Source organism: Panthera uncia (assembly GCF_023721935.1).
Source record: "Panthera uncia isolate 11264 chromosome E2 unlocalized genomic scaffold, Puncia_PCG_1.0 HiC_scaffold_20, whole genome shotgun sequence".
Taxonomy (NCBI): domain Eukaryota; kingdom Metazoa; phylum Chordata; class Mammalia; order Carnivora; family Felidae; genus Panthera; species Panthera uncia.
This window is the reverse complement of record NW_026057589.1, coordinates 7,032,598-7,059,820: the sequence shown is the minus strand read 5'-3', so window position 1 is coordinate 7,059,820 and position 27,223 is coordinate 7,032,598. Positions and strand designations below refer to the sequence as shown.

The 27,223-nt window shown below is 49.4% G+C and overlaps 1 protein-coding gene across 1 annotated transcript; it reads right to left on the bottom strand.

Annotated features, from left to right (window-relative positions):
* Window positions 1-8,669: 8,669 nt before the first annotated feature.
* CES4A (carboxylesterase 4A) lies at window positions 8,670-21,844 on the bottom strand. The gene is made up of 14 exons (XM_049622963.1): window positions 21,566-21,844; window positions 17,892-18,093; window positions 15,199-15,340; window positions 14,985-15,118; window positions 14,512-14,665; window positions 12,923-13,027; window positions 12,748-12,852; window positions 12,564-12,602; window positions 11,939-12,079; window positions 11,327-11,407; window positions 10,829-10,982; window positions 10,081-10,227; window positions 9,785-9,857; window positions 8,670-8,813 (listed from the first exon to the last, which is right to left on the bottom strand). Exons 1-14 carry the CDS (start codon window positions 21,747-21,749, stop codon window positions 8,672-8,674), a joined length of 1,803 nt encoding a protein of 600 aa, XP_049478920.1. The 5' UTR covers window positions 21,750-21,844; the 3' UTR covers window positions 8,670-8,671.
* Window positions 21,845-27,223: the final 5,379 nt, after the last annotated feature.

The following is a 27,223-nucleotide window of genomic DNA, read 5'->3' as shown; positions in this document are numbered from 1 at the left end:
TTCTCAAAATAAATAAAGTTTAAAAATGTTTATATTTTGAAAGAGAGAAGAGGTAGAAGTGGGGGAGGTGAGGCAGAGAGAGAGAGAGAGAGAGAGGATCTGAAGCAGGCTCTGAGCTGCCAGCCCAGAGCCCAACGCGGGGTTTGAATTCACGAACCATGAGATCATTACCTGAGCCAAAGTTGGACGCTTCACTGACTGAGCCATGCAGGTGCTTCCTTAAGTTTTCTTTTAAAAAGTCTTTTAAAAGTTGTTTGGAAGAGACATGAGCCACTTTGGGATGAGAATGGTTGTCTGGTATGACTTGAGATTTGTCATCCATCAAATATGAACACTATATAACATTTGCTTTAGTAAAAGTAATTTTCTAAACACTTTCTCATTGGACTCTCCCAAGTGCCTTCAAGGGAAGGAGGGAAGGAATTAATGTCCTATTTTGCAGCTCAGAAAATTGGGATTCAGAACAAGTGGCCATCTCATTTAAGAGCATATGGCTAGATAGACCCGGAGAGAAAGATTTCAGAAGAGCAAAGGTTTCCTGAAGTTGAAGAAATTCAGTCCCTTTATTCTTTGTTAGAGCAACCTGATGTTGGAGGATTTTAGTGACTTCTCTAAGATCCCAGAGCTAGGTGGTTCCTCAGTTTTTTGTTTTTGTTTTTTAATTAGAGAATGAGAGAGAGAGAGAGAGAGAGAGAGAGAGAATCTTAAGCAGACTCCATGCCAAGCACAGAGCCCAGCTTGGGTCTTGATCCCACAACCCTGGGATTGTGACCTGAGCCGAAATCAAGAGTCAGGCGCTTAACCGATTGAGGCACCCAGGTGCCACCCTCAGTTTTTAAATCTATAAATTGAGGACAAAGACATCTACAGGACAAAGACATCTACTTGTATCTGTCAGGACTGTTTTGGTGTTTTTTTTTTTTTTAATTTTTTTTTTTTTTTACATTTATTTAATTTTGAGACACAGAGAGACAGAGCATGAACAGGGGAGGGTCAGAGAGAGGGAGACACAGAATCTGAAACAGGCTCCAGGCTCTGAGCTGTCAGCACAGAGCCCGACACGGGGCTCGAACTCACAGCCCTCACGGGCCGCGAGATCATGACCTGAGCTGAAGTCAGCCGCTTAACCGACTGAGCCACCCAGGCGCCCCTGTTTTGGTTTCAAGTAATGGAAGCCCAATTAAAATTGGCTCACACAAAAAAGGGAAAGTGTTAGCTCATTTAACTGAAAGCTCTGCATGTGTAAGTGACTTCAGGCATGGCTGGATCCAGGTATTCAAGCACTGACACCAGAAATCTGTCTGTCTGTCTCTCTATCTCTCTCAGTCTCTTGGTTCTGTTTTTCTGTTTTAGCTTCATTCACATGCTGACTTACCCTCCCCCACCCCCCAGTGGTGAGGACTGCCCTTTCCTGATACTCCCACAAAAATCTGGGGTTGACTTTAATAGGCCATGTTTAGGTTATCTGTTCATACCTGAACTGTGGACACTGAATTGCTGTCAACAGGGCAATATAGCAGGAAAAGGAATGGATGCATTGGGCAGGCAAAAACACCAGATGGTACCTTGGTTAGTGTCTGGCACAAAGTTACAAGCTCTCAAAGAATGGTGGCTATGACAATCTTAAAGGTCCCATCTGGCTCTGAAATTCTAGGATTTTTACAACTCTGTACTTTGATACAAATCCAACTATAAATATTGGCAGTCAAGGGATGCCCTGGATAACAATTTGAGTTCATTCAAGGTCCAGTCAAAATACCATAAAATGAGCTGAGAAGGGGCCTGAAAATGAAAAGGAAGCTGGCAGAGCAAGGCTGGGAGTGCATGCTCTTCTATAGCAGAGGATAACTGCCTCTGGCTTGCCTTCTTTTGTAGTGAGCCAGGGAAGGTGGCAATGACAGAATCAGTGTGTGGCCCTGGAAGGGATTCCCTGAGGCGCTGGGGGCTGCTGCTTTTAGCGTCAGATGACTGAGAAGGACCACCTCTGGTAGCCAAAGACAGCCTTGGATGGACTGAGGGGAGTCCACTGGCCTCCAAAGACTGCTCGATGTGGATGCTTTGGTTAGGTGGTGACCAAGCAATCGCCCAGTCAGAGCCTTCTCTGAGGCACGTGTGTTGTAAGCACATGTACAGGTGGCAAGCCCAGAGGAGGCAGGGCTGGAACTCAGGTGCCAGCCTGGCTTTCATTCACACTGTAAACCAAGTAAGTGGTGCCCCCTGGAGGTGCATGCTGCAATAGCTCTTTGGTCTACCATACCTGGGCGATGTGGGAGGGAGGCCTATACCACCTAGCACAATGGGCTCCTGATTGTTTCCCTGTTTCTCACATTAGATTTCCATTACCAAGAGTTTTTTGGGTATGTTTACATCTTCACTTTTTGAAAAAATTATTCTTTTCCCAGATGTGCTGAGTATTGTAGATAAATTAGTCACCTAAAAGCCAGGCAGTCAGGATTTCTTCTGGCAGGGAGGATCAGCGAGGCCAAATGAATGTCTGAGGTCACACAGCAGAGGAAACAGTTGTATTAAAACTCAAGATCCCTGCCCACCAGTGGCCTTTTCTACCACTGAACTCCAGAATTCCATGTTTCAGAGGTAGCAAATTGATGGTAGTGCTCCTGGTGGTGCTCCTGAGAAGCCCAGCAACAAAACCAGAGTTTTAGAGTCTTGGATCTGGAGTCTCTGGAAGGCCCTGGAGGATATCAGTCCTTCCTCCAGGACAGAAGAGCTGCTCCTTAGTTAAGAAACATGAATCAGCCACAGACGTCTCTGCCAGCTTTTGATGAATTTTTCTGCCATTGGTGCTAATTTCCTGAAAGGCTTTTCTTCCACATTCAGTCCCCCTCAAAAGCGTTCATACTCCCTAATGGTAGGAAATTCATAATGATCACCCAGTGGCTCCTTGTTGAGGTCACCATCATGCTCTTCACCAGTGTCTGTGGCTGAAAGAGCCGGGAGTGGATGAGTCCTAGACCACAGCTGGAGGGGCCTGGGGTTGGAGTAGTGTCCTACCGGGATTGTTCCCAGATGCACAGATGAGAACCAGGCCCAGAGAGGCAAGTGGCTTGCCTGAGGACACACACAGAAAAATAGGCCCAGACAGGAATATCCAGCTTCCAAATTCAGCCTAAAAGAGGCATGCTGAACTCTGCTCTGTGAGACCATCTGATCTTGAGTTCTTTCAGGGTTCAAATGGGTCTTCCTCCCCTTCCATTTTGCCCCACAGACTAATAGGCTCAAACCCAACTCCTTGCAGCCATGGAGTTACTGTGATTTTATGGAGTCAGTGGTAATAGGCTAAAGTCCTGTCTGGATTAGCTTTCCATGGAGGGAAGGGAGAGAAAAGGGGCTTCCCCAGCAACACTAGGCCTTGCTTGTGTCCCCATCCTGGACAGGACTCCCCCTTGGGACTTTTCCTGATCCAGTAGGTAGGGGCTGAGGTCTTCCAGGCTCCTGGAGAGGAGTGATGAGTTCCCAGGCTGGGTTGGCTGGGGGAGCTCTCAGCCAGAGTGCCCCAGGGGCCATCTGGTAGGTAGAGGAGGGGAAGGGTCAGAGCTGGCCTGCTTTTGTCTAAAGCTCCTTGGAACAATAGGACATCTAGGAGTCTCTCTCAACTTCTACCTCCTCTTTCCTCATCCGTCACCAAGTCCTGTCCATCAGCTTTATGAACTTGCTTGCTCTCTTCCACGAAGGACTCACTGTCTAGTTTTGCATTGTCCTGCCCTGGTGTCCCCACTTCTATTCTCTCTTCCTTCAGTTTGTCTGTACTTTGTAATCTTAGAGATCTTTCTGGAAGATAAGTCTAACCAGGACATGTCCCTCCCATGGCTCCCCAGTGCCTCAAGGTAGAGTCCATGCTCCCTCCCAGGCTTATAGGGCTGGTGTTCCAGCTCTGGGCCCTGCTTCCCTTGCCTTTCTGCATGGGCCACACGTACACAGAGCTGCTAGGATGGAACAGGCTAATTCCAATCTCCAGGCCTTTGCTCCTGTTGTGCCTTCTAGCTGACGTAGCTTCCCCTCCCTCCCTGCCTCCAGACCTTCCACTCTTTCCTACTGGTCCTTTCACGTGCTCCTCCAGAAGACTTCTCTGACTCACCACCTCACCCACGTTAGGTCAGCATCTCCACCGTGCTCTCACAGCCTTTCCAGCTGACCCTTTCTATCATCCCCCTCCAAGGTCTCAGTGGCCAGGCAACGGGGATGAGAAACAAATCCATGCTTACTGCCATCTTCTGAGTACCCGGGTACTTCTCTTTTCCAGCCTGAACAGCCTCAGCACCGCCCTGGCTCTCTGTCCATTTGCCTGTCTGGGTGTGTGTCCACCTGCTTCTGTTTCTTCCCTCTACCCCTTGACTTTCTTGGCAGATTGTTCCACTGTCTCTTTCATCTGCTTCTGTTTCCCTCCTCATGCTTTAATATACTTCCACCTCATCTCATGAAGGACTCAAGGTGGTGTCTTTGTCACTGCATCCCTTCCTCCCTCAATCCCTATAACCCAATTTCTTGCAGGCACTCTCTCTCTCCACACAGTCAATGAATTTGGTATGTGGAAGGAGAGTCCAGAAGGAGAGTTCTGACTCCTTTAGAAGAGTGATATCCTCTCACTCACAGGAAATCTGGCCCTTCGGGGCACATAGCAGGTTGCCAGCCCCTTCCTACTAAGGCCAGACATGAGAGGGGTGGGGGCAGAGGGCACAGAGTAAAGGCCACTCTGAAACCCATGCCACTGCACCCAGTACTGGTCAGGGACCTCAGCACCTCTAACCCAGCCCCTTGTGGCACTGATGGGGGAAACAGAAGAATTGTGTGGCAGATCTCTTTGGTCAACCCCATTTGTGAAACTTCTTCCTGAACCCTCCCCCCAACTGCTTCCTCTCTTCTAGAAACTTCAGCCTCATGTAGTGTGTCTTGGGCATAGGCTTACCTTGTCCCTCAGGAGAGGGCTCCAGTGTGTCCAGCTGGGCTGGGAAGGGGTCAGTTGGGGAAGGAGAAGCCTTGAAGTGGTGGCATCTGACCCCACTGCTCCTCTTCAAGCCCCTCTTTCCTTCAGCTGATGCCTCTCTGGACCTCAGAGCTTCTACTAGCTTGGGGTTCTCGCTAGGCCCCTGGAGTATCTCTCCTGGCAGCCTGTGGGCTTCTGGAAGGCAGGATTGATACCTCTTGGGTCCCCAAAGCCCACAGGTGGCCAGTCAGGTTGTGCACCGCAGGGACCCAGGAGAGGAAGCCCATTGGCGATGAGCCTGTGGCCCTGCACTGCCCACCCAAACTCCTGCCCACCTTCCTGCCAACGGGGCACCAGCCAGCGCAGGCCTCCACGTTCACCAGCAGGAAACTGCCCTGGGGGCGGCCAGCCCAGGCGGGGCTTTGTTTGGAGAGCGAGAAGCCAGGAGGACCATGAGACCGCAAGGGGCTTGGAAGAGCCCGCCCCTGCCCAGAGCGTTTGTGTCGCCTGCCTGAGACTGGGGCGGCTCGGCCTGACCGCGCCTCCTGCCGCCGGCCCGCCAGGCGACTACTGGCTGGCGCCTGGGCACAGGCGGTCAGGGGCGCAGGAGCCCTCACTGGGAGAGAGGCCCGGTTCCCCTCGCCCCCACCCCCAGCGGCTGCGAGTTTCAGCTCCCGGCGCCCTCGCGTCCGCCCGGGCTCTGGCCCCGCGCCAGGCGACTGATCCTTCACTGCCTTTGGCGGGAGGCGGACGGCGCGTCCCCAGAGGCTCCCAGGCCGCTGACGCTCTCTGCCGGGCAAGGAGGGCGGCGGCGGCGCTGCGGGGACTGCGGTCAGCGCGGGCACCACCGACGCGCCGAGTCTCCCGCACTAATTGGCCCTCAGCCGCCTTGGTAGTAATTGCTGCTTCGCGGGGCGGGGTCAGGCGGGGTGTCGGAGGAGAGCAAGGGGCTGCGCTTCTGGAGCTGGGGAGTCAGGCTCAGCCTGAGCTGAGCCGTGGGGCTGGCAGGAGACGCGTGTCCACGCTGTTCCAAGAGCTGGCTTTACACCGGTGCGTCTCCTTCCTCTTGGCGCCCCTGGCACATAGCGATGAACCCAGGGAAAAGCCACTCACGTGTCCTAGGGCCTTCACCAAGATCTAGTCAGTTCTGTGAACTGCTCCCTGTGGAGTGGAGCGCCGTGGAGCCTGGCAGGGACTTAAGGAACGCCTTTGGGTGGGCCACCGGAGACTTCAGTGCAGCCCGGAAGCGGAGGTGGAGACAGAGCAGTAGGTAGCCCTCCCCGCCTCCCTCTTCCATCAGGAAGAGGACAGGGTGGGTGTGGGGCTGGGGCTGTGGGAGGCAGGGGGCCAGTCCACCATCCAGGCTGTCCACTGGAATCCCTCCATGCTCAAATTCTGAGATAAGGTCCTAGGGTTTCCCTGGGAGTCGTTTATGATCCTGGCATCTGATGTGGTCTGGTGGGGCCCTGACTGTACCCTAGCTCCTCCTCAGCTTCACTCCCACTGATTTAGGAGACAGTAGCCTGGGGGGTGGGGGTAGGGAGCAGCCTCTGGGCAGGTGGCTCTTTGGAGAAGGTTCCTTCTCCAAATGTGTGAGAGTTTGAGGAGGGAACTGAGGGACCCTCACAAGCAGGCCTAGACTGACCTGCAGTCAGACCTTTGGACCTCCAGGTCAGGGTATCCTGTAGGCACTGGGATGAATCAAGCCCAGCTGGTCCCTGCTGAGTTTCTGCACAGGTTACCCAGGATCACTTTCCAGGGGGTTGAGCATCCAGCCCCTCACTCAGGGTCCCATTGAACTGCTATTTGGTTAACTATCCCCTGGCTAGAGGGGGGCAGGGATGTTCTGCTGGTTATGCCTCCCAGAGAGTGGAGCTGCCACATGTCCTCTGGGGCCATCCTCTCTCAGGGATTGCTCCAGGTTTGGATGGAGGTGGCAGGGTGAGTCAGACAAGGCTGTATCAAATTTCCATTCTTCCACAACTAGGTAATGACCTTTGAGCAAGACCTTTTATGCCTTGTGTCCCAGTTGCCTCATCTATAATATAGGGTAATAAAATCCATGACAGGGTTGTTGTGAACATGAATCTGCTTGAAAGGGGCTTTGTCCCCCTCTTCCAACCACCCCTTTGTTTTGGGGGCTTAGATGCTGGAGGAATGAGTGCCCTGACCCCACAGGTCTACAGCTTCTAGTTGCCTCAGAGACAACTCAGGAACCCTTAGGAATAGAGTCTAATCAACATTGTAGTTTGGGACATAAAACCTATGGGATGCTACACTATTGTTCGTAGCAGCATTATTCACAATAGCCAAAAGGTAGAAACAATCCAAATGTCCATCAACAAATAAATGGATAAACAAAATATGTTATTTACATACAATGGAATATTATTCAGTTTAAAAAGGTATGAAATTCTGATACATGCTACAATATGGATGAATTTTGAAGACATTATGCTAAGGGAAATAAGCCAGACACAAAAGGACAAATATTGTATGACTCCACTTCTATGAGGTACCTGAGATAGTCAAATTCATAGGGTGGAAAGTAGAATAGTGGGTACCAGTGTTTGGAAATGAGAGGAAATAGGCAGTTAATTAAGGGATGCAGGGTTTCAGTTTGGGATGATGAAAAAGTTCTGGAGATGTATGGTGTGATGGTTACATAACAACATGAATGTACTTAATGCTATTAAACTGGACATTTAAATATGGTTGAAATGTTAAATATTATGTATATTTTACCACCAAAAAACAAACAGCAAACTAAACTGAACCAAAAAAACCTATGGGACAGGCTGCGGTATGCCCAGGTCAAGTTGCAGGAGAGGCCAGAGTGAGGAGTCTGGATGTAGCACCAAGACCTACACCAATGGACAAGCGAGGATGGAGTATGGATATCCTGAGGTCCCTCCTGAGATAGTGAAGAAAAAAGTCAGGTATGTTGCAAACCAGGCAACTTTGCCACAGCTCCCTTTGTCTGAATGTAGCCCAGCAGGCTGGGCCCAACAAGGAGCAGGCAGCAACACACCCTCTCTCTGATGGCTCAAATCAAGATGTTCTCTACTTCACTCAAGCATTTTACAGATGGAGAAATTCAGGTCAATTCAACATGTTTTTATTGAGGACCATCCCTGTGTCCAGGCTTTGGAGGGGGTTCAGGGGAGGTGAGTATGCAAGGAGGAGAAGATCCTAAGCTATCAAAGCTTCACCCCACATAACAAATAATCTGACCAAGGCCTCAGGCCAGTGTAATGTGAACAGGCACAAGGCTGGGCAGGATGAAAGGTCAATGACAAGCTGGGTGCAATGGTAAGGGCAGTGGCAGTCTGGGTGGATTTCCCCAAAGAAATCTAAACAAAGGGTTCAAGTAGACTTTGAAGGGTGGGAGGATTTGGAGAAGGAAGAGTTGGGTTTGTCCTGAGGCTGGGTGGCTGGGCACAGTGGAGCAGTAATAGAACCTGGCCTAACCTGCTAGAATCAGTGAGACAGGGGGGCATCATGGGATGTCAGGCTGAAGAGTGTAGTGCAGAGCCCCAAACAACTGGCTTAGGCTCTAGCTCTGGCCTGGAGATAGTAGGGAATCTCTGCAGGTCCTACACTGGGGAAGGCAGGACGCTTGTCCCAGATGTGTCCACGGCCAGTCTCCCGAAAGCTTAGGTGGTGGGGAAATACCTTAGACGCCCTCCTGCACAGCCACTCTCAAAAGTGCCTCTGCTTTTCAGGTCCTTAATGCTGGTACAGTCTCATCCAAAAGGCCATCTTCTCCTCCTTGAGCTTCACACCCACCCTCGTGATGAAATCCAACTGCAGGTACTTCTCCTCCTCGTTATAGCGTGGCCAGTAAGGCAGCTTCCCACCATTGGGGTTTCTGCCCAGAAGGAAGAAGGAGAGAGGGTTGTTCATGCTTGTCTTCACCTGCCTCCTTCTCTTACCCTTCCCTTATGCACCTTCCCTTTGGAAGTTGGAGTCCAAGAATTCCTTACAGGGATGATATTTAGATCTTTAAGAAAGAATAGAAGAGTGTGTGGTGGCAAAAGGAAACAGGCAGAGGGAAGAGTATTTGCAAAGGGTTGGAGGTATGAAAGACCAGGGCTTTTGGAGGAAGCACAAGTATAAGTTTACAGAAAAACATGGGCTGTGTCAAGAGGATGGCTGTGGAGAGAAGATGACCCAGTAAAGATTTTGAAAATTTTCATGCCAACGGGCTAAGGGGTGGGGACTTTAGTCTGGGGGCAGAGGGAAGCCAGGAAGAGTTTTAAACAGGTGAGTGACTTGGTCAGATAGTATTTCAGAAAGATCTTTTGAGTATCATAAGAGGGGTGGAGAGAAAGGATAGAGAATGTGGAGATGGGAAACCAGTCACAAGGCTAGCCAAAGCTCAGCCCAGATGTCACCTCTGCCAGGAAGCCGCTCCTGCCCATCTGAGCTCGGTCAGACACCTCCTCTGTGCTCTCATAGTACCTTCTCCCCCAGTACAGCAACTTAATGTTTTCATTATAACATTAACAAGCTGCTGAAGGATGCGGGCCATGCATGTTTGCAAGATTCTTGAATTCCAGCTCCCAGTATAGGGCTGGGTGAAAAACAGTGCATGATGAATGACTTGGGTAGAATGCTTGAGTGGATGAAGAGTGTAGTCATGGGACAGAGAGGGACACATCCTAGGGACATTTAGGACCTGGTCACTGACTAGGAAAAGGTGAGGGAGAAGGTGCAGTTTGCTTGGGCTGATCATGTATTTCCTATGGGACACACAGGGACAAATACCTGAAGCAGCTGGCCAGTGGGTCTAGCATTGGGCAGGAAGACTGCCCAGATGTGTTGGGGGACCAGACTCACCCTGTACGGGCAAAGTTGGCCCAGTATTTCATCATCTGGAGGCTCAGTGCTTTCTCCTCAACCGTGGAATGGCCTGGGGTCAGAATAGGATGTGACATTTGGAACAGAGCATGGGGTGGTAACATCCCACCCTTCTCCTTCCACTATTTCTTCCATACTGGGAGGCTTTCATTTCCAGGAACATTCTAGATTAGGAACTGCCTAGACCCTTAGGGTCAGCCAATGGAGAGGTGAGTCCGGATACAAAGGTGGGGAGACTAGACACCCAGTGAGAGTGTCAGGTGGGGCTGTAGCACCTTTGGAGAAGGGATTCCCAAAGATGAAGTGGATCTCATCCCCGTGGTCTGCCCCATCAGTGCAGGGCTTGATGATGACACCGGTGGGAGTGTGGTGCTCAAACTCATACAGGTAGACAGGGAAGCCAGCATCTAGGAATAGGGAAACTGAGGAGGGCTGCAGGAAAAGTCCTGGGCTGGGATTCTCATCCACCCCACACATCCCACCAACCTGCATCAAGCAGGGAAAAGTGCTTGGGCTCCAGAATCTCAAGAGCAGATTTGAGTCCTGTCTACACTACTCATCAGTCCCATGTCCTGGGGCAAGTCACTCACTCAACAGTCTCTGAGCTGCAATTCCTCATCTGCAGATGGGGATTGTAGCAGGATCACAGACCCTTCCTGTTCCTTCTCTGAACAGTTCCTCTCTTGGGCATTTAAGGTTCTTTGGTGTCTGTGCTCTCCAGCCCCACCTTTGAACTCTCACCCACGTGTTCTCTAAGCCCCATTCAGCCTGGACAGGATCTCCAATGTGCCCCCTCAGCCTGTCCTCCCATCCAGGAAGCCTTCCCTGACCACCCTAGGCTATGTCCTCTGGGCTGGACTCTGCCCTGCCCTCCTTCTCCCTTTCTCTCTCAGTTGACAGCCCACTACTTTTTCTATGCCATCTTGGAATCCTATACCAGCCCAGAGGTGCAAGAAGGTGGTTGAGCAGTTGGTAAGCAGCATCAGTAGACAGAGTGTGGCCACTCTTGGGGACCCCACATACCTCTGTGGTGGTGGGCAGCCTGTAGTGTGGAGTACACAAAGATCGCATCCCCAGCTAGGTCCATTAAACGGTTTCTTAACATTTTCCAGTCACGGTCATCAATGTCACCCAGGTACTCCTCCATCACCAGTGGTAACTGCTCTTTGGTGATATTCTGGGTGGGGAATTCATACCCACCCTGAGGCCTGGGGTGCCAGCTGAGCAGAAATGGGCACACTAGTGACTTACACTCAGCATCCTCAGGAGGTTTTGGTCTGGGAGAGTGGGGGAGAGAGGGGAACTTCTGGGAAGATCTTTGCTGATTCTTACCCCTGTGTTTAGACTGCATGAGAACTGAGTGCCATGACCCTGAGGCCAGTGCGGTGGCGGGAGGGGGGGCGGTGGGGGGAACCTGCTCACCAGCAGCCATCTGATCCCATACCAAACTCCAAGCCCCACCAAAAGGGGAGTTAGCTTTGTCCAACCAAACTGAGCACCCCTAACAGCATGGCTCCTCACCAACAGGGTACTGGTTCTCCAGAGCAGCTTGGTGATGATTCCTTTTCTCATTACGAACTGGTTTAGTGAGATCTTCATGATCTGCCCACAATATAAGGACCCAGGTGTGAGTTAGGCCCAAACATCAGGAGGGATTCCAGCCAGAGCTACACCAGGCTCCAAGGCTCTCACCCATCTAAGTGGTGAGTTCTCAGAGCACACAGCCCAGGAAGGGCCCATGACTATTTCCTGCCCTCCTGTTCTCAACCTGTCCATCGCTACCACCCAGGTCAGAGCTGAAGTGGGGACTGGGGACAACTATCCTGACCTAGGAGCAGTTGTGGGGGTGGGAGTGGGGGGCAGGATTTGCAGCTGCCTGGAGGCTAAACAATGGATAGGATGATCCATCCAAACTATGATCTGAAGATTTGGGGTCCCCAAACCTCCAAGAGGCCAATACTTCTCTTCCTCCCATCATTTCTGGCCAGCTCTTACTGCTCCGGGACTGCAGGATGTACCCAAGCACTTGGACATCCCCAGAAGAGCCAATGGGATCCGATCTCATGCACAGTACTACCCAAGAGGAATCCTCTGCTACTCCTGCTGGGGTGGGCACCCCTCCTATTGACTTACAAAAGGTAAGAGCCAACTGAACTCCAGGTTGTTGACACCCAGAAGATAGGGCACAGGTGCAACTTGCCCCTGGCTCAGGAGTACCGCTGGGTCATCTGGGAACACCACACCATCTACCACCGGGCTCATGAACCACACAACCTACAAGGCAAGGGGCATTTCCAAATAGTCCTCCCACATATCCTCCCAGGATCCCTGTAGCCTAGGGTTCCCAGCTCAGCAGGTCCCCATCCAGAGATTTCTTTATCCATAGGCCCTTTGGGAAAAGCTGGGGTTCAGTGACCCCTTGGAGGGCAGGAGATGCTCACCCCCAGGTATCTACTTTCCTCACCTCTTGACAATCTTTGCTAAATGTCACCTTCTGAATGAAGCTTTCTTTGTCCCTCCTATTTAAAATTCTATGCCTTCCAACTTCCTTACCCTGCTCCATTTGTCACTATTCACTTTCCTTCAAAAGAGGTAAATGAGTTATTTATGTATAGTGATTACTGCCTCTCGCCACTGGAACATCAGTCCTACTCGGGAAGGAATCTTGGTCTGAACGGTTCACTTAGTATCCTGAATGCCTGGCACATAGGGGGAGGTGTTCAATAAATACTCGAATCACACAACAGGGCCTGCTCACCTCCTGAGGGTCTTTCTGGGAGTTCAGGTGGAAGAATCCCTGTAGGGGAGAGGAGGGAACTAGAGTTAAAGAAAGTCTCCCCACTGTGCTCCTTAGACAGGGTCCCTGGGGGCAGCCGGGTATCAGGTCAGGTAGGTGGCTTACAGGTGGCCAGGTGAAGGAGCTAGAAGGAAGTTTTACCTACCATCTTCTTAGATACATGCATCACCTCAGCCCCTGATCGTGCCCTCAGGCAGTCTACCAGAATCCGTGTGCTGTTGTAGGTACAGCCTGCCAGGCGGGCAACTGTCTGTGGAGAAGAGGTGTTCAGGCCCATCCTGCCCCTTCTTGCTGAGCCCTGGGGGAGAGGAGACACCCACCTTGGCCACCCTCAGCGGGTCAGGAGTGATGAAGGCTCTGAGTGCTGCGGTGCCGCTCTGGGAAATGGCCCGATGAAAGAGACCGCGGGCTAGGGGTGACATCATCTGCAGGGGTGGGGAGTGTGGTACCCATGAGAGGCACAAGTAGAAGTCACTTGGGCAGTTTTGGGTGCCTTTCTGGCCAGGGCTGGGCAGCGTGAAGGGGCCCAAAGAGTGCAGGCAGCTTGGGAGGGAGTCAAGAGTCCTGGGTTGGAGTGCTAGACCTACAGCCAGTGCCTTCGTGCCTGTGGGCCCCCCTATCCTGGCCCCTGCAATGGGCCCCAGCAGTTTCAGAGGGGATCTGAGCTTGTGGGAAGGGTTCTGCTGGTGTAGGAAAGAGACTCTATGCTTCTGGGTTAGAAATGGGGGGGGGGTGTTGGTTCCTATGGCCCCTTTAACCTGTATTGACAGTTCTTAACTTTCTTTGCTGCCCAAGTTGGAAGAGCAACTATAACTGGGACCCCTCATCTTGTCTCTTGGACACTTCAGACTTCATGTGCCCCAAACTTGTTCTAGCTGGTTCCCATCTGAGTGGCATCCCTCACACTATACCATCCATCCAGCCCCAGGGGCCTTTCCTATCATCTCTGCTCACCCCTCCACCCAGCTGCCCTAGTCCTGTCCATCTGGCTTCCTGCATCCCTCTTCAGCTACCTTCTACTTTCCAGTCTTCTTGCTTCTGTTTCAGAGGCAGGCCTCATCCTCTCTTCTAAGATATACCCCACCTCCACTCCCAGATGGCCTCCAGGCCTCTCCTCCTGCTTCTTCCTAACTCAGTTCCAGCACACTGAGCCATCTCTCTAAATGCACTTCTGGCTGTGTCACTTCTCTGCTTCAAATCTTTCCCTGTTCTCCAATGTATTTTGAATAAAGCTGCTTAACTTTTCTGGACTTCAATTTATCCATCTGCACAATGGAGAAAACTTCTCTTTTGGTAGAACTGTAGAAAGAGGATGCTTCTATTTCTGGATTGTTGAGGGAATTGAATGAATATACATACAGTGCTTGGAAGAGTGTTTGACACACAGAAAGTGCTTGAGCATTTGAGTATTATTACTGTGGTGGGTAAAGCCCTGTGTTATGTGGTCCCAGCTCACCTCCCTAACATGTGTCCCACAGGGTGTACCTGACCTTACACCTACACTCCAGGCACACACCAGGTCAGTGTTCGCCCAAGTCTCCAACCCAGGCCCTTGACTCCCAGGCTTGGTCTGTGGCCCCAGCCTTGCCCATAAGGGGATGATGCATTCTGTTCAGGGGATAGAGCTCTGGGGGTAGGTAGGGAGGCAGGAGGTGGTGGGTTATCTTTCTGGCCCACCACGGATTGGCTGAGTATCCCTACTCTCAGCATTGCCCGCTCTGCTGGCTTGGTTTTCTCATCAGTGCTACCCCTGGATGGAGTAGTACCCTTTGCAGGGGTGAGGGCAAGTCTGTGCACCGGCATGTACCTGTACACACAAATCTGCATAGGTGTGTGTGCAGTGGAGGATGCACTCATGGGAACCCGGGGACCTGCGTCTGTGCTGGGTCTGACCTGGCGCTGCACTCACCAGTCCCGAAATACACATGGCCCCCGAAGACTGGCCAAACAGGGTCACGCAGCGTGGGTCTCCGCCGAAGGCTGCGATGTTCTCTTGTACCCAGCGCAGAGCAGCCACCTGGTCCAGCAGCGCCCAGTTCCCGCGGGCCTGGCTGTCGCCCGTGCTGGACGCGCGGGGCTTATAATCAGGGTCCGGAGCCCCCGACCGTCTGGTTACTCAGGGCTCCTGCCTGGTTCTGCCTGGCCCTACTTCACCATGCCTGGTCCCTCAGGCACCAGGTCTTGCGACCACACCTTTTTCCCTAGTGTTAGATCCCCCTCTGGCGGCACTTGGGAGTGACCGCCCTCTCCAGACGAAATTAGGCCCCGCCCCTGCACGCACCTCTTGTAGCCGCGCCCCCATAGCCCCTCCTCTATCCTTCCGCCCAAGTCCCTAGGAAGCCCGGCCCCTGATTCCCCGCTCCGGCCCCCAGCCTCGCCCACCTCAGGAAACCCAGGATGCCGAGCCTGTGCTGCAGAAGCACGAGCACCACTTTCTCGCGAGAGGCCAGCTGCGTGCCATCGTACGTGGAAGCGGAGCCCACGAGGAAGGCACCTCCTGGGAACCAGACCATCACCTGGACATGGAAAGCCGAGGCCTGAGCTGGGCGGTGGGGTGCCTGAGTGGGATGGCGCGTGGAAGAGGATGAATACTCACCGGCAGCAGAGCGTCCCCACGCGCGCGCACTGGAGCGTACACGTTCAGGTACAGACAGTCCTCACTGAAGCGCAGCCACTTGTACTGTTTACGCGTGTTGAAGTACATGGAGGTGATCTGTCCCCAGGACTCCTGAAGGCACCTGAGGTCACGATGTGAGTTTGGGCCCAACGTGGTGGCCAAAGACGGGAGAATGGTTGCAAACCCAGGTTCCGCAGTTGAGGAAATAGAACCAAAAGCAAAATGTAGGATGCGCGCGAGTGCGTGCGTGTGCGTGTGTGTGTGTGTATGTGTGTGTGTGTGTATCTGTTTGTGTCCGAATAGCCTCCACTAGCATTAGGGTCCAGGGTGAGTGCAGCGCCAGGTCGGAGCCAGGGCAAGATCCACCCCTCTGTCTTGCCCCCGGTCCCAGGAATCTGCCTGGGGAGAGGTTCCATGCTTCTGTTGGAGACCCTTTTGGTGCTGTCAAGCCAGAAACCTGGGTGTCCTGGGATTTCATGCCCCCATCCTTCAGGCTCTTTTCTGTCTCCCAAACAGCTCTTAAATAGGCCTCCTCCATCCCAAAGATGCTGCCTTGTAAAGGCCATTACCTACTCTGGCCAGGACACTGCCCCAGCCTCTTGAACATCGCTTCCAACTCATCCTCCACACCCTGACCGGAAGGATTGACAGAAAACAAAAACCTATTTCACTTCCCTCCTTAAAACCTTCCTGGGCCCCCCTGCGCTCAGGATAAGGTCCAGATTCACCCATACTGATGCAGGCCCTCTCCATCTAGTCTTCCTGGCACTCTTTGCTCTAGATGCCCACGGACCCTTCCTTGTCTCCCATCTCGAAGCCCTTTTGCTTATGTCCCTTCTGCCTAATGTTTTCTCTGCCTGGCAAACTCCTGCTTATGTTTAAGGCTCAGCTAAAGTGGTGCCCCCTCTGCTGGGCACTTCCTGTCTGTGCTTCCCAAAGTTCTATCCACGCTGGGTTAGAGTTGTTTCGATTGGTTTGGTTGTTATTCTCCCCAAGCAACCATGCACTCCCTAGGGGCAGGGATGGATGTGGATTTGTCTGAGTCCTGGCACTCAGCCCAGTGCCTTGTACCACGTGAACATTTGGTGTACTTGTGGAGCATGGGCTGTTGGGCCACCTCATCTTTTCTCCCTGCTGGCCCAGCCTGGAGTGTGGCTATTGCCAATAGTTGGGGCTGGGCCCATCTGACTGGCTGCAAGAAAGCCTGTCTATTCTACTCCTTTCTCCACTTGTTCCCTTGCTGCTCTGGCCTGAAGCTAGTCATCCAAACTGGCCACTAGTCTTCTTGTCTCCTTAACTACCATCCCACAGTCTGTTGTAAGCCATCCACAAATTCTTCTACCTGTCACTCTGTGTTCCAAACAGCTGTTGTCTGACAGCTCATGGCAAAGGTTCCAACAACTGACACCTGGACTTCTATGCAATGGGCACCTCACTCTCTAAACCCCTGATCCTCGGGGCTCTAATAATGGTCATCCCCTGTTCTGTCACCTGATCCATGGGATTCCGCATAACAATCACAGAAGGTTCAGATGTCTTGGTTTCTCTCACTGGTGGTCAGTGTTCTAACAACTAACACCCCAGTGTTCTACTAACAGCCATTCATGTTCTAACAGTGGATGCCCTGTTCTCAACATTTAGACACCCTGGGTGGTGGTTATAGTTTTTAGATATCAACTGACACCCAGGTTCTCACAGTAGACATTTTTCTAAACCCAGTGCTGTATCCAACTGATTGTTACTGATTGCCACAGAATATTCTGGTCAGTGGGTTACTCAATGATCTGAATAAATAATAAATACACTTGTTCTGGGTAAATTGCCAAGCCTAGTGCTTCAAAGGGCAGTCATTATCTCAACATGCTCATGTGACTCAGGATTTGAGCCCTGTTAGAGGTTGCATTAAGATTCTGGGACTTTGGGGTGCTTGGGTGACTCGGTTGGGTTCAGGTCATGATCTCAGGGTCATGGGATTGAGCCCTGCATGGGGCTCTGTGCTGCATGTGGAGCCTGCTTAAGATGCTCTCTCTCCCTCTGCCCCTCCCTTGCTCAAGCACTCGTACGTGCGCTCTCTTTCTCTCTCTCTCTCTCTCTGAAAAAGAAAAAATTCTGGGACATTAAAACTGAAACTGAGCCTGTGACTCCCTATCTTGGAGCTCCTTCTGCAGGGAAGGGCTGATGGTGTCGTGTGGGCTTGTTCTGGGGCTCAAGCCCCAAGTGAGAGGGAAGAGCTCAGGGTTCACTGGGTATGGTGTGTGTGTGTGTGTGTATGTGTGTGTGTGTGTGAGAGAGAGAGAGAGAGACAGAGACAGAGAGACAGAGACAGAGACAGACAGAGACAGAGAGAACTCCTCCTCACATACTTTTAGGAAAACTTAGGTTCCCAGAAGATCCTGGAGGCACATCAGTGAGCACCTCCTCCTTGTCTGGAGCTTTCCCATAAGAAAGCCAAGAACAAACAGCATTAACAGTCCTGTAAACATCATCTGGACCAACTACTTCATTATATAGGTTTGGAAACTGAGGGCTGGAATGGACCCCAGGCTACTTACAGTCATACAGTGCACTCTTTTTAGTGAGTTGTTCAAACTCTGGCCCAGAGGCCGGCATAGATACCCCCCCCCCCCCTTAGAGTTTGCCCACCTCCCAGCCAACAGTCATTTGGCTCTTACGCAGGGGCATAGGTGGTGGCGTTTTTGATTCCTTCCCAGGGCTCTGGGGGCTCTGGGGCAGCAAACCTGCGGACACCCACAGGCGGTCTGGAGAAGGGCACTCCTAGGAAGACATTGATGGGTGTCTTCCCGACGTGCATCTGTTTTCCTTGGAGCGTCCCATATTTGGTAATCACTAGAGGTTCCTTGGTGTGCTGAGCACCTAGGAAGAGAGGAGAAGGGTCACTCTGGCCACTGAAAGGACTCTGGCCTGTCTGCCATGGCACCAGTTGCAGCTTGAAGCTTTTCACAATTGTGTATTTTGCCTGCCTTTTCTGTGTTTCTCTCAGTATTTTTCTCTCTCATTATTTAAGGTTTCAATGCTATGTTGATAGGTGCATAAAGGTTCATGTCTATTATATGAATTATTTATCTGTCATTTAATGTATCATTTAATGTCAATAATCATGTCATTTATTTTGATTTTTGCTTGTCTCATATTGGTATTCCAGTACCTCTTTCTTGTTGCTGACATTTACCTGGCATACTTCTGGGAAGAAATCACACACGTTATTGACATTCTCATTCGTATGTATACTCACAGTAATACTCACATGTACATACAAATTTATACATACATAGGTATATGTGAACACAGCTTATTTACAACAAAGCATGTAGAAATACAAGACTTAAGTGCACACACATATGCATACATACATATACATGCATGTAAGTACAGTTATATAAAGGTTACATCGTATCCATATGTGGCATATATTCATATATTACACACGGGCACACAGATACATTAGACCTATATCCACACCTTAGCCAGCTCTTGGACTATATACAAACTAGAGCGACTTGAATTTAATGGCTGCTTATGGGCATTTCTTCCTCTTGTCAGCTCTCGTCTTGCCCTATTGCTATTGCCAAGCATTGCTCTGCCTCACCTCTATTGCCCTTTCCTGAAGCACCCCTGTCATTTCTCTTCCTCCTTTCTTATCAAAACTGAATCGTTCTGTACCCTGGTCCCCTGGAGCTCACTCTGCAAATGACAGAAAGCAAATCTGGTCCGAGTATTATTGAACTTGGCTGTGTATCAGAATCATCTGAGGAAATCATTGCTGAAATACAGATTCCTAGGCCTGTCCTCTGAATGAGAATCTCAGGGTTGCATTGGGAAAGTAGATTTACAAATACCTCCGTGAGATTTTGATGCATTCGATTTTGGGCACTGCATTTGGAATTGGTGTGGTAGAGCACACCCTCGCACCTCCAGCTTCAGGTGACCCAAAGTACCACTCTGTCCACGTTCCCAAGTCTCTGCACATCTGACAAAAGCAATATCTGTGCACAAGGAGTGACTACAATGGGGGCCTGCAAGCATGTAGGCAGGCCAGTGCAGGCAAAGGGCCATCTCAAACCTCCTCTCTGTGTGCAGTTCTTTGCAGTTGACACAGCCTTTCACATGGTTCTCTCACATCAACTCCTCATTGGCCCTGGGGAGAGCTAGGGGAGGACTAAGGGCCCAGACAGGGGTAGCAACCAGCCTGAGGTCTCAGAGGACACAGCAAAGAGGCAGAGGTCTGTCATATTACTTGGATTTGCCCTGAAGCCTAACTAGCCCACAACTATAATTTATTGATCCTTTATTATAGTCTAGCACTGTGCCAAACACTTTACATGGATTATCTCACCTCATCCTCCTAAAAAATGTAAAGGGTAAATGTTATTATTGCACAATACAAATGTGGAAAATGAAGCTCAAAGGGGTTATAGAACTTGCTCAAGGTCACACAGAGTGAGGTTCTTCTCGGAGTTCTACTCTAAGCGGTGATGTTCTGTTGTCCTCGTCCCAGTCTCTGGGGACACCTAAGCATGTGGCAGAGTGCTTTACACCCCTGAACAAGAACTGCCATGGAGTGGTCCCCACTCCAGCCTTGCTACCCGGAGACAATATGTGAGCACTTATGAAAACATTCCACCTTCTTTTTTTTTTTAATGTTTATTTTTGAGAGGGTGAGAGACAGAGTGCAAGTGGGAATGGGCAAAGAGAGAGACACAGAATCTGAAGCAGGCTCCAGGCTCTGAGCTGTCAGCACAGAGCCCTATGCAGGGCTCGAACCCACGAACTGTGAGATCATGACCTGAGCTGAAGTCAGACGCCCAACCGACTGAGCCACCCAGGCTCCCCATTCCACCTTCTTAATAAGCATAAAATGCTAATTAAAACCAGGAGAGACAGCTTCCACCTAAGAAATTAAAAATGATGGCCCCCAATTCTGGCAAAGAAACAGTATATGTGAAAAGGATATTCACATGTACTGTTGGTACAGGTTGGTGCAGGATAAATTAATACAATGCCTTGGAGAAATAATTTGGCATAATGTAGAAGAGCCACGTTCACATGCTTTGACTCAGTAATTTCTTTTTTTTTTTTAAGTTTTTACTTATTTATTTATTTATTTATTTAGAGAGCACACGAGAGAGGGCAGGGGAGGGTCAGAGAGAGGGAGAAACAGAATCCCAAGCAGGTTCCATGCTGTCAGTGCAGAGCCAGATGTAGGGCTCCAGCTTACAAACGGTGAGAGCCTGACCTCAACCGAAATTAAGAACCACCCGCTTAACCAACTGAGCCACCCAGGTACCCCCCAACCTTTTTAAAAGTTTTTAAAAGTTTATTTTGACTCAGTAATTTCACTTTCAGGTCCCTCCCTTCAGAAAAGAGTCAGAAAGGCATTAAAACGAAGACCTTTATGAACCATAGTTAAATATACCATAGTGAGTACTAGAAGCATCATTTATGTCACAGGACCAGGCAAAAAAATTTTAACTATAAACTAAAGTTATAAGCTGCTTGTGGTAAGATTCTAAGTGAAAAAAAGCAGTGTATAAAGTTGTATACATGCTAATACTGTAGCTGTGTACAAACATGAAATAAAAAGACTAAAAGAAAATGTGCCAAAATGCTAAAAGTGATTTAGCAAAGTTTCTCGCAAATAAAAAAATTTAAATGCACTTAAACAGGGCGCCTGGGTAGCTCAGTCGGTTAGGCGTATGACTTTGGCTCAGGTCATGATCTTGTGGTTCACAAGTTTAAGCCCCAGATTGGGCTCTGTGCTGACAGTTCAGAGCCTGGAGCCTGCTCAGAGTCTGTGTCTCCCTCTCTCTCTGCCCTTCCGCTGCTCGTACTCTGTCTCTGTCTTAAAGATAAATAAAACATTTAAAAAAAATTAAATGCACTTATATAGGCAAAACTAATTTGTGATAGAGGTCAGAATAGTGGCTACTTTGAGGGTATTGATTGGGAAGGAGCATGTGGGGTGCTAGAAATGTTCTAGATCTCAGTCTGGTTGGTGGTAACATATACATACACACTAATGTATATACTAATATAGTAGTAATTTTATATAATATTAATTTTATAAGGAATACAAATATAAATTAACAAATTATAAATACATAAAATTATGTAAATTATAAAATATATTTTATTTTAATATATAAACATAAATGTCTAGACTCTTAGCTGATGGGAGGATCAGTGCCCTGAAACAACCCCCCCATCCGCCCAGACCTTGTTGAAATGCCCTTGCCCCACTGCACCAGGAGAGGTTGAGCTGAGGGCCTGCCCCTGTGTCTCTCATGTCCCTCTTGCCTGACACCCTCAGGATGGAGTTGGGGCTTACCCAGGGCTGTCTGCACCATCAGGCAAAGAGTGAGGCTCAGGTATAGAATCCAACTCATGTTCTGGCCAGCCAGCTCCTGCCACAGGCTGGGGTGACATCCACACTGTGGGTACCAGTTGGTAGCTGTGTCTGCAGTGTCCAGTGAGCACTGGGAAGTCCCACTTTTATCTTCCCTAAATCCCATCAGCAGGTGCAGGGGCAGAAGAAATTGTGACCAGCCCTCTGGCCAGCCCACAGCCTTGATTGTCTGCCTTGGAGTGACAGCACATGATAGATAGTCTTGGCTCTTCAAAAAACTGACCAGTCTGCAATCTCTGCCTGATGTGTTCGTCTGTGCAATAGGCTTAACAGCTGCAGTGTGAGTCAAGCTCTGAGTGCCCAGTAGGTGCTAAGATTGCAGCAGAGGACCTGGTTACAAGGCCCCTCAATCCCCAGGTGTATTCACTGTGGATTTAAGGGTCTCAGGCCTCCCTGCTCCCCTTTGTTTTGCCCAGTCTCTTTTTATAGGCAATGCTTCACCCTTCCTCACACATCCCGGCTCTTACCCAGGACCATCATGAAGTGGCAGGCTCTGTGCCAGGAATCAAAAGTCCCTGGTGGCGGGGCGGGGGGTGTTCCTGCATGGTCGCTGTCCTCACAGGCTCAAGGTCCTGTTGGGGCAGCCAGATCTGGAAGCACCTGGGCCTGGAGCAGGGGGTGGGGACAGGAGGAAGGTGGAGTTTCATCTTAATTCACAGTTAAGACTGTTCCCTTCCAATCTCCCATCGAAGCCTGGAGTCCTTTGAGAACAGGGGTCTGATGGGCTTCTGTGATGCCTCTGCTCAGCAGGGTGGAATGAGCAGAGAGGGAAAGGTAGGGGAACGGTGCCATTCTTCCTCGACCCATGGCCTCCTGCTCTGGAGGCCTGGCAGATGGTTAAAGCTTACTCCTTCTCTCATGGCCAATTTTGTGGGTTCATCAGAGATGTCCCTTCCTTGGGATACCTGTCCCCCAGTTCCTATCCTGTGGTCCTTCCTCAGTCTCCAGAGTATGGCATTTTCTGCCCAGCATTCCTTCCCAGGCTCTATGCCCCTCTAAGAAAGAGGCCTGAGACAGGCCAGAGGTGACCTCCAATCCTGCAGGGTCTTTGTGGGCAACCCTCTGACACCCCTTGCCCCACTCTGGGAGAGGCATGGCCCCTCCCATTGCAGCCCCACTACCCTACCCACTGTGGTCACAAGCTGATGGAGTCAAGCTCGAGTTGGCTGAACTTCCCCGTGGTGAGCAGCACTTCTCGCCCTCCTCCATGGTCTCCCAAAAAGGAGCCCCACAGCTTGAGAGGAAGGAAGTGGGATGAGGATTCACAGGGAGGTAACAGCTCTCTCCAGAGAAAATCTCTCTCCTAAATCCCCCACCTCCAAACATTTTTTTAAAGATTTATTTTTGAGAGAGAGAGAGAGAGAGAGAATGAATCCCAAGCAGTCTCTATGCTCAACATGGAGCCTGGTATGGGGCTCGATCCCATGACCCTGGGATCATGACCTGTGCCAAATTCAAGAGTCAGATGCTTAACTGACCAAGCCACCCAGGTGCCCCCAAACTTTCTTTTTTCAAGCCTTGAATGGCCAAGGGGCCCGGGAATTGCAGAAATGGTTCTCAGACCATTTTCTATGGTCTAAAATTCTCATGTGCTGCTGTGGCTTGGGGACTTCCATGTCTACTGCATCCTGGGGTCTTGGTTAACACATCAAAGTTCCCTCCCTGTTACAACCTTACTGTTGACAAAGTAGGTGCCTTCGTCCTCTGGTGCCAGGCATGTTACTCACAGACTTTCCTAACATCATTGAACAACATGGAGCAAGAAACTTAAAACCGCCTCATCCTTTGACCAAGAAATTTGTTCTGGGAGACCATCCAAAATACACAAAAAATTGTTTATGTGATGAGTGTCCTATAGCCTTGTTGACAACAGTCTTACCCCAACATGACCAGAAGGGAGAGGTGAATAAGGGACGTTGCATCTACATTATATAATATATGCTACACAGTCAATAATGACATGTTCTGTAAGACTCAATATAGCAGCAGATGGCTTAGTATGGTGGTTCTGAGCCAGGCTGCTGGGTTTGAATCCCAGCCCTACCCATCATGAGCTGTGTGACCTTGGGAAAGTCACTTACCTTCTCTGAACCTGAGTTACTCCTTCTGTAAAATCAGCATAATAACAGTACTTAACTCATACAGTTGCAGTGAGAGTTAAATGGGCTAACACAGGGAAATTACTTAAAACAGGGGAAACCCATTATGTCAGCTGTTGTCATCAGTACTTGGGAAAAGGCTGCTGTGGTTTAATAACTGGAAAAAGGCAGAATTTGGAATTGTATATTGAATACGAGCAGATTAGCCATGGAGAGTGCACTCCAAAGCTGTCTAAAGAAACAGGAAGGATTAATGTCAAAATAGTGTCAGTGGTTGCCTCTGAGTTGCAGAGTCATTAATGATCTTGATTTTTTTTCTCCTTTTTTCTTTAATTTTTCTGTATTTTCTATATTTTCTTTAACAACATTAATGGAGAGTTCACCATCAGTGTGGGTTTCAAGAGAGCAGGGATGGGAGGACAGGGAAGGCAGAACCAAGGAAGTAGTGACTACCAGTGTCTCCATCTGGTCTGGACCACGTACATCCCTGTTTCTGGACCACATTCACCTCCTCATTTCCTCACTCTGCCAGCCTCCCCTGTGGGCTGTGCATGGCCGCATCATTAGGATTATGGAGCCCTATTTGAGGGAGGCGGCAGAGCCACTTGTTTCTTCTGCCTAGGACCTGACAAGGTTAGTTTACCTAAATGCACTAAACATGTGTCACTCAAAGCAAGGGCCAAACTGGGGGAGGGAGGACAAGGGAAGGGGGTGGTAGAGAAGGCAGATAGCACTGTGAATCCACCTGCTAGGTCTGGGTGCCAGTCACATATAGATTCTTCCACCAAGCTGTGCAGCAACTTGGCTGGTTCTATGTGGGCTTTAAGGTGTGGTCCTGCCAACAGCTGGCTCCACTCCTGCCATCTCTCCCTGAAAAAAGAAACAACCTTTCACCTGGTCCCTATAGGGAGCAGTTGTGCCAGGCCAGGTGCCTCAGTAGAGAGGTGCTCCATTCAGAGTTCACATGGGGCATGGGGGATGATGAATGGGTAGCTGGGTCAGCCAGATGTCCTTGATGCAACCTTATCTTAGGGTTAAGAATCTGTGATTCTGATGTGTAGCACTAAGTGGCTCCTGTCCTGAGTCACCCAGCTTCCTCTTTTTGTGGGAGAAGACTGAAGCGTCATCTGGTCCACTACTGGGCTTTAGCCATAGGTAGACATGTCTGACAAGTAGGTGGAGTGTTCTTTTTTTTAAAAAAAAGATTTTTTAAAATGTTTATTTACTTTAGAGAGAGGGAGGGAGTGTGTGTGCAAACTGGGGAGGGGCAGAGAGGATCCGAAGCGGGCTCTGTGCTGACAGCGGAAAGCCTAATGCAGGGCTCAAACTCACAAACCTTGAGATCATGACCTGACCCAAATTTGGACACTTAACTGACTGAGCCACCCAGGTGCCTCAGGGGTGGAGGCCTAATCTCAGGTCCTGGAGAGAGGAGCCTCTTGGAGCTGGCCTAGCAGTTGGGCCTGGGACAAAGTTAGAGGGCATGGTTCTGGACCCACCATGGTTCTGACATGACATCCCACTCACAGGGGGCAGTAAAGGTACCTGCAACGATGGAAGAATCCTCTCACTGAGCTGAGATCCTATGCTCAAGCAGGTCAGCAATGACCCTCACCAGGGTATATCAAAATGGGGGGAGTTAACTTTCTCTATTCCAAACAGCATGAAAGGTAGTAGTTACAGACCTAGGGAGAGTTTGTGTCTGTCAGAATGGCACCATTAAGGAACCTTCAGGACCTTCTGGCTAGCAAGGATTCATAGATGGCCAGCACTGAGGAACCCTAGAGGCCAGTGCCAGGGATGGGGGTAGGCAACACCAAGCCATGGATGAGGGATAACAGATAGGACCCCCCAAGAGGGGTTTGGCCAGTGTACTTGGCCACTTCTGTATTCACAGGTGTTTCTCAGAAAAGCACAGCCTCAGCTCAGCTGTGGACTTGATAACTCCTGGGGCACCTCCATGAACTGGAGGCTCCCAAACAAAAGAAGTCCAAAACTTATACTCTAAAAACTACAAAACATTTTGTAAGAAATTAAAGTAGATGTAAACAAATGGGAAGACACCCCATGTTTGTGTGAAAGGACTTAATATTGTTAAGTTGGTAAAGTAACACTCCCCAAATTGATCTGCAGATTCAATGCCATCCCTATAGGAATCTCAGCTGACTTCTTGGTAGAAATTGGCAGCTGGATTCTAAAATTTGCATGGAATTGCAAGGGACCCGGCATAGCCAAAACAAGCATGAACAAGGATAAAGTAGGAGGACTCCTAGTTTCCTATTTCAAAACTTATTACGAATGGTAATCAAGAGAGGGTGGTAGGTGTTGGCATAAGCCAAACATATAAAATAATGGAACAGAATTAAGAGTCCATCCATAAATCCATCATATCTATGCTTGGTTGATTTTCGACAAGGGTGCCAAGACCATTCAGTGGTGGGAAGAACAGTCTTTTCAAAAAATGGTGTTAGACGACTGGATAGCTCCATGCAAAGAATAAAGAAAATGAAGACAACCCATGGAATGGGAGAGAATATTTGCAAATCATATACAAGTTGCTGTTAAGGGACTTACATTTGGAATATATAAAGGATCTTACAACTTAACAAAAAGACAAACAACCCAATTAAAAAACGGGCAAAGGATACAAAGATATTTTTCCAAGGAATATGTTTGAAAGGTTAATAAATATATGAAAAGATGTTCAACATCATTAGCCATCAGGGAAATGCAAATCAGACCAACATTAGATGCCACTTCATACCCACTAGGGCATCTGGAATAAAAAAGTCAGATAATTTAGGGAAATCTAAATCCTCATAGACTTCTGGTCAGGATGTGAAATGGGGCAGCCATTTGGAAAACAGTCTGGCAGTTCCTCAAATGATTAACTATAAGAGTTACCATATAACTTAGTAATTTTACTCCTCTGTGTATGTGTATGTGTGTATCTCCAAGAGAAATGAAAACATGTCCACACAAAATTTGTACACAAACATTTAAAGCAGTATTATTCATAATAGCTACAAGGTAGAAACAATCCAAATGTCCATCAACTGATGAATGAGTAAGCAAAATGTGGTATATTGATAAAATGAAATACTTGGCCAAAAGAAATGAAATACTGATACATGCTATACCATAGCTGAACATCTAAACATTGTGCTAAGTGAAAGAAACCAATCACAAAAGACTGCATATGATTCCATTTATATGAAGTGTCCAGAATAGGGAAAGCAATAAAGACAGAAAGTAGTTAGATACAAAAAAAAATCACTTAATTTTACCCTTTATTTTTTTAAGGTTTATTTATTTATTTATTTATCTATTTATTTATTTAGAGAGGGCACGTGTCAGGGCTGGACTATGCCTCTGTGCTCCTACAGCCCTCTGTGTCCCTAGTGGCACACTGTGATTGGGGCTTATGTACTTGTCAGGCTCTCTACTGGCTTGTGGGGACATACTTCCCTGGTGGAGAAGG

Coding starts and splice junctions, on each gene's coding strand:
- CES4A (XM_049622963.1), bottom strand. CDS start 21,749: ATGGGATTTAGGGAAGATAAAAGTGGGACTTCCCAGTGCTCACTGGAC. Junction 18,094..21,565: donor GATGGTGCAGACAGCCCTGG/GTAAGCCCCAAC, acceptor CTCTCTTCCTAG/GTGCTCAGCACACCAAGGAA. Junction 13,028..14,511: donor CCATGTGTATTTCGGGACTG/GTGAGTGCAGCG, acceptor CCACCCCTGCAG/ATGATGTCACCCCTAGCCCG.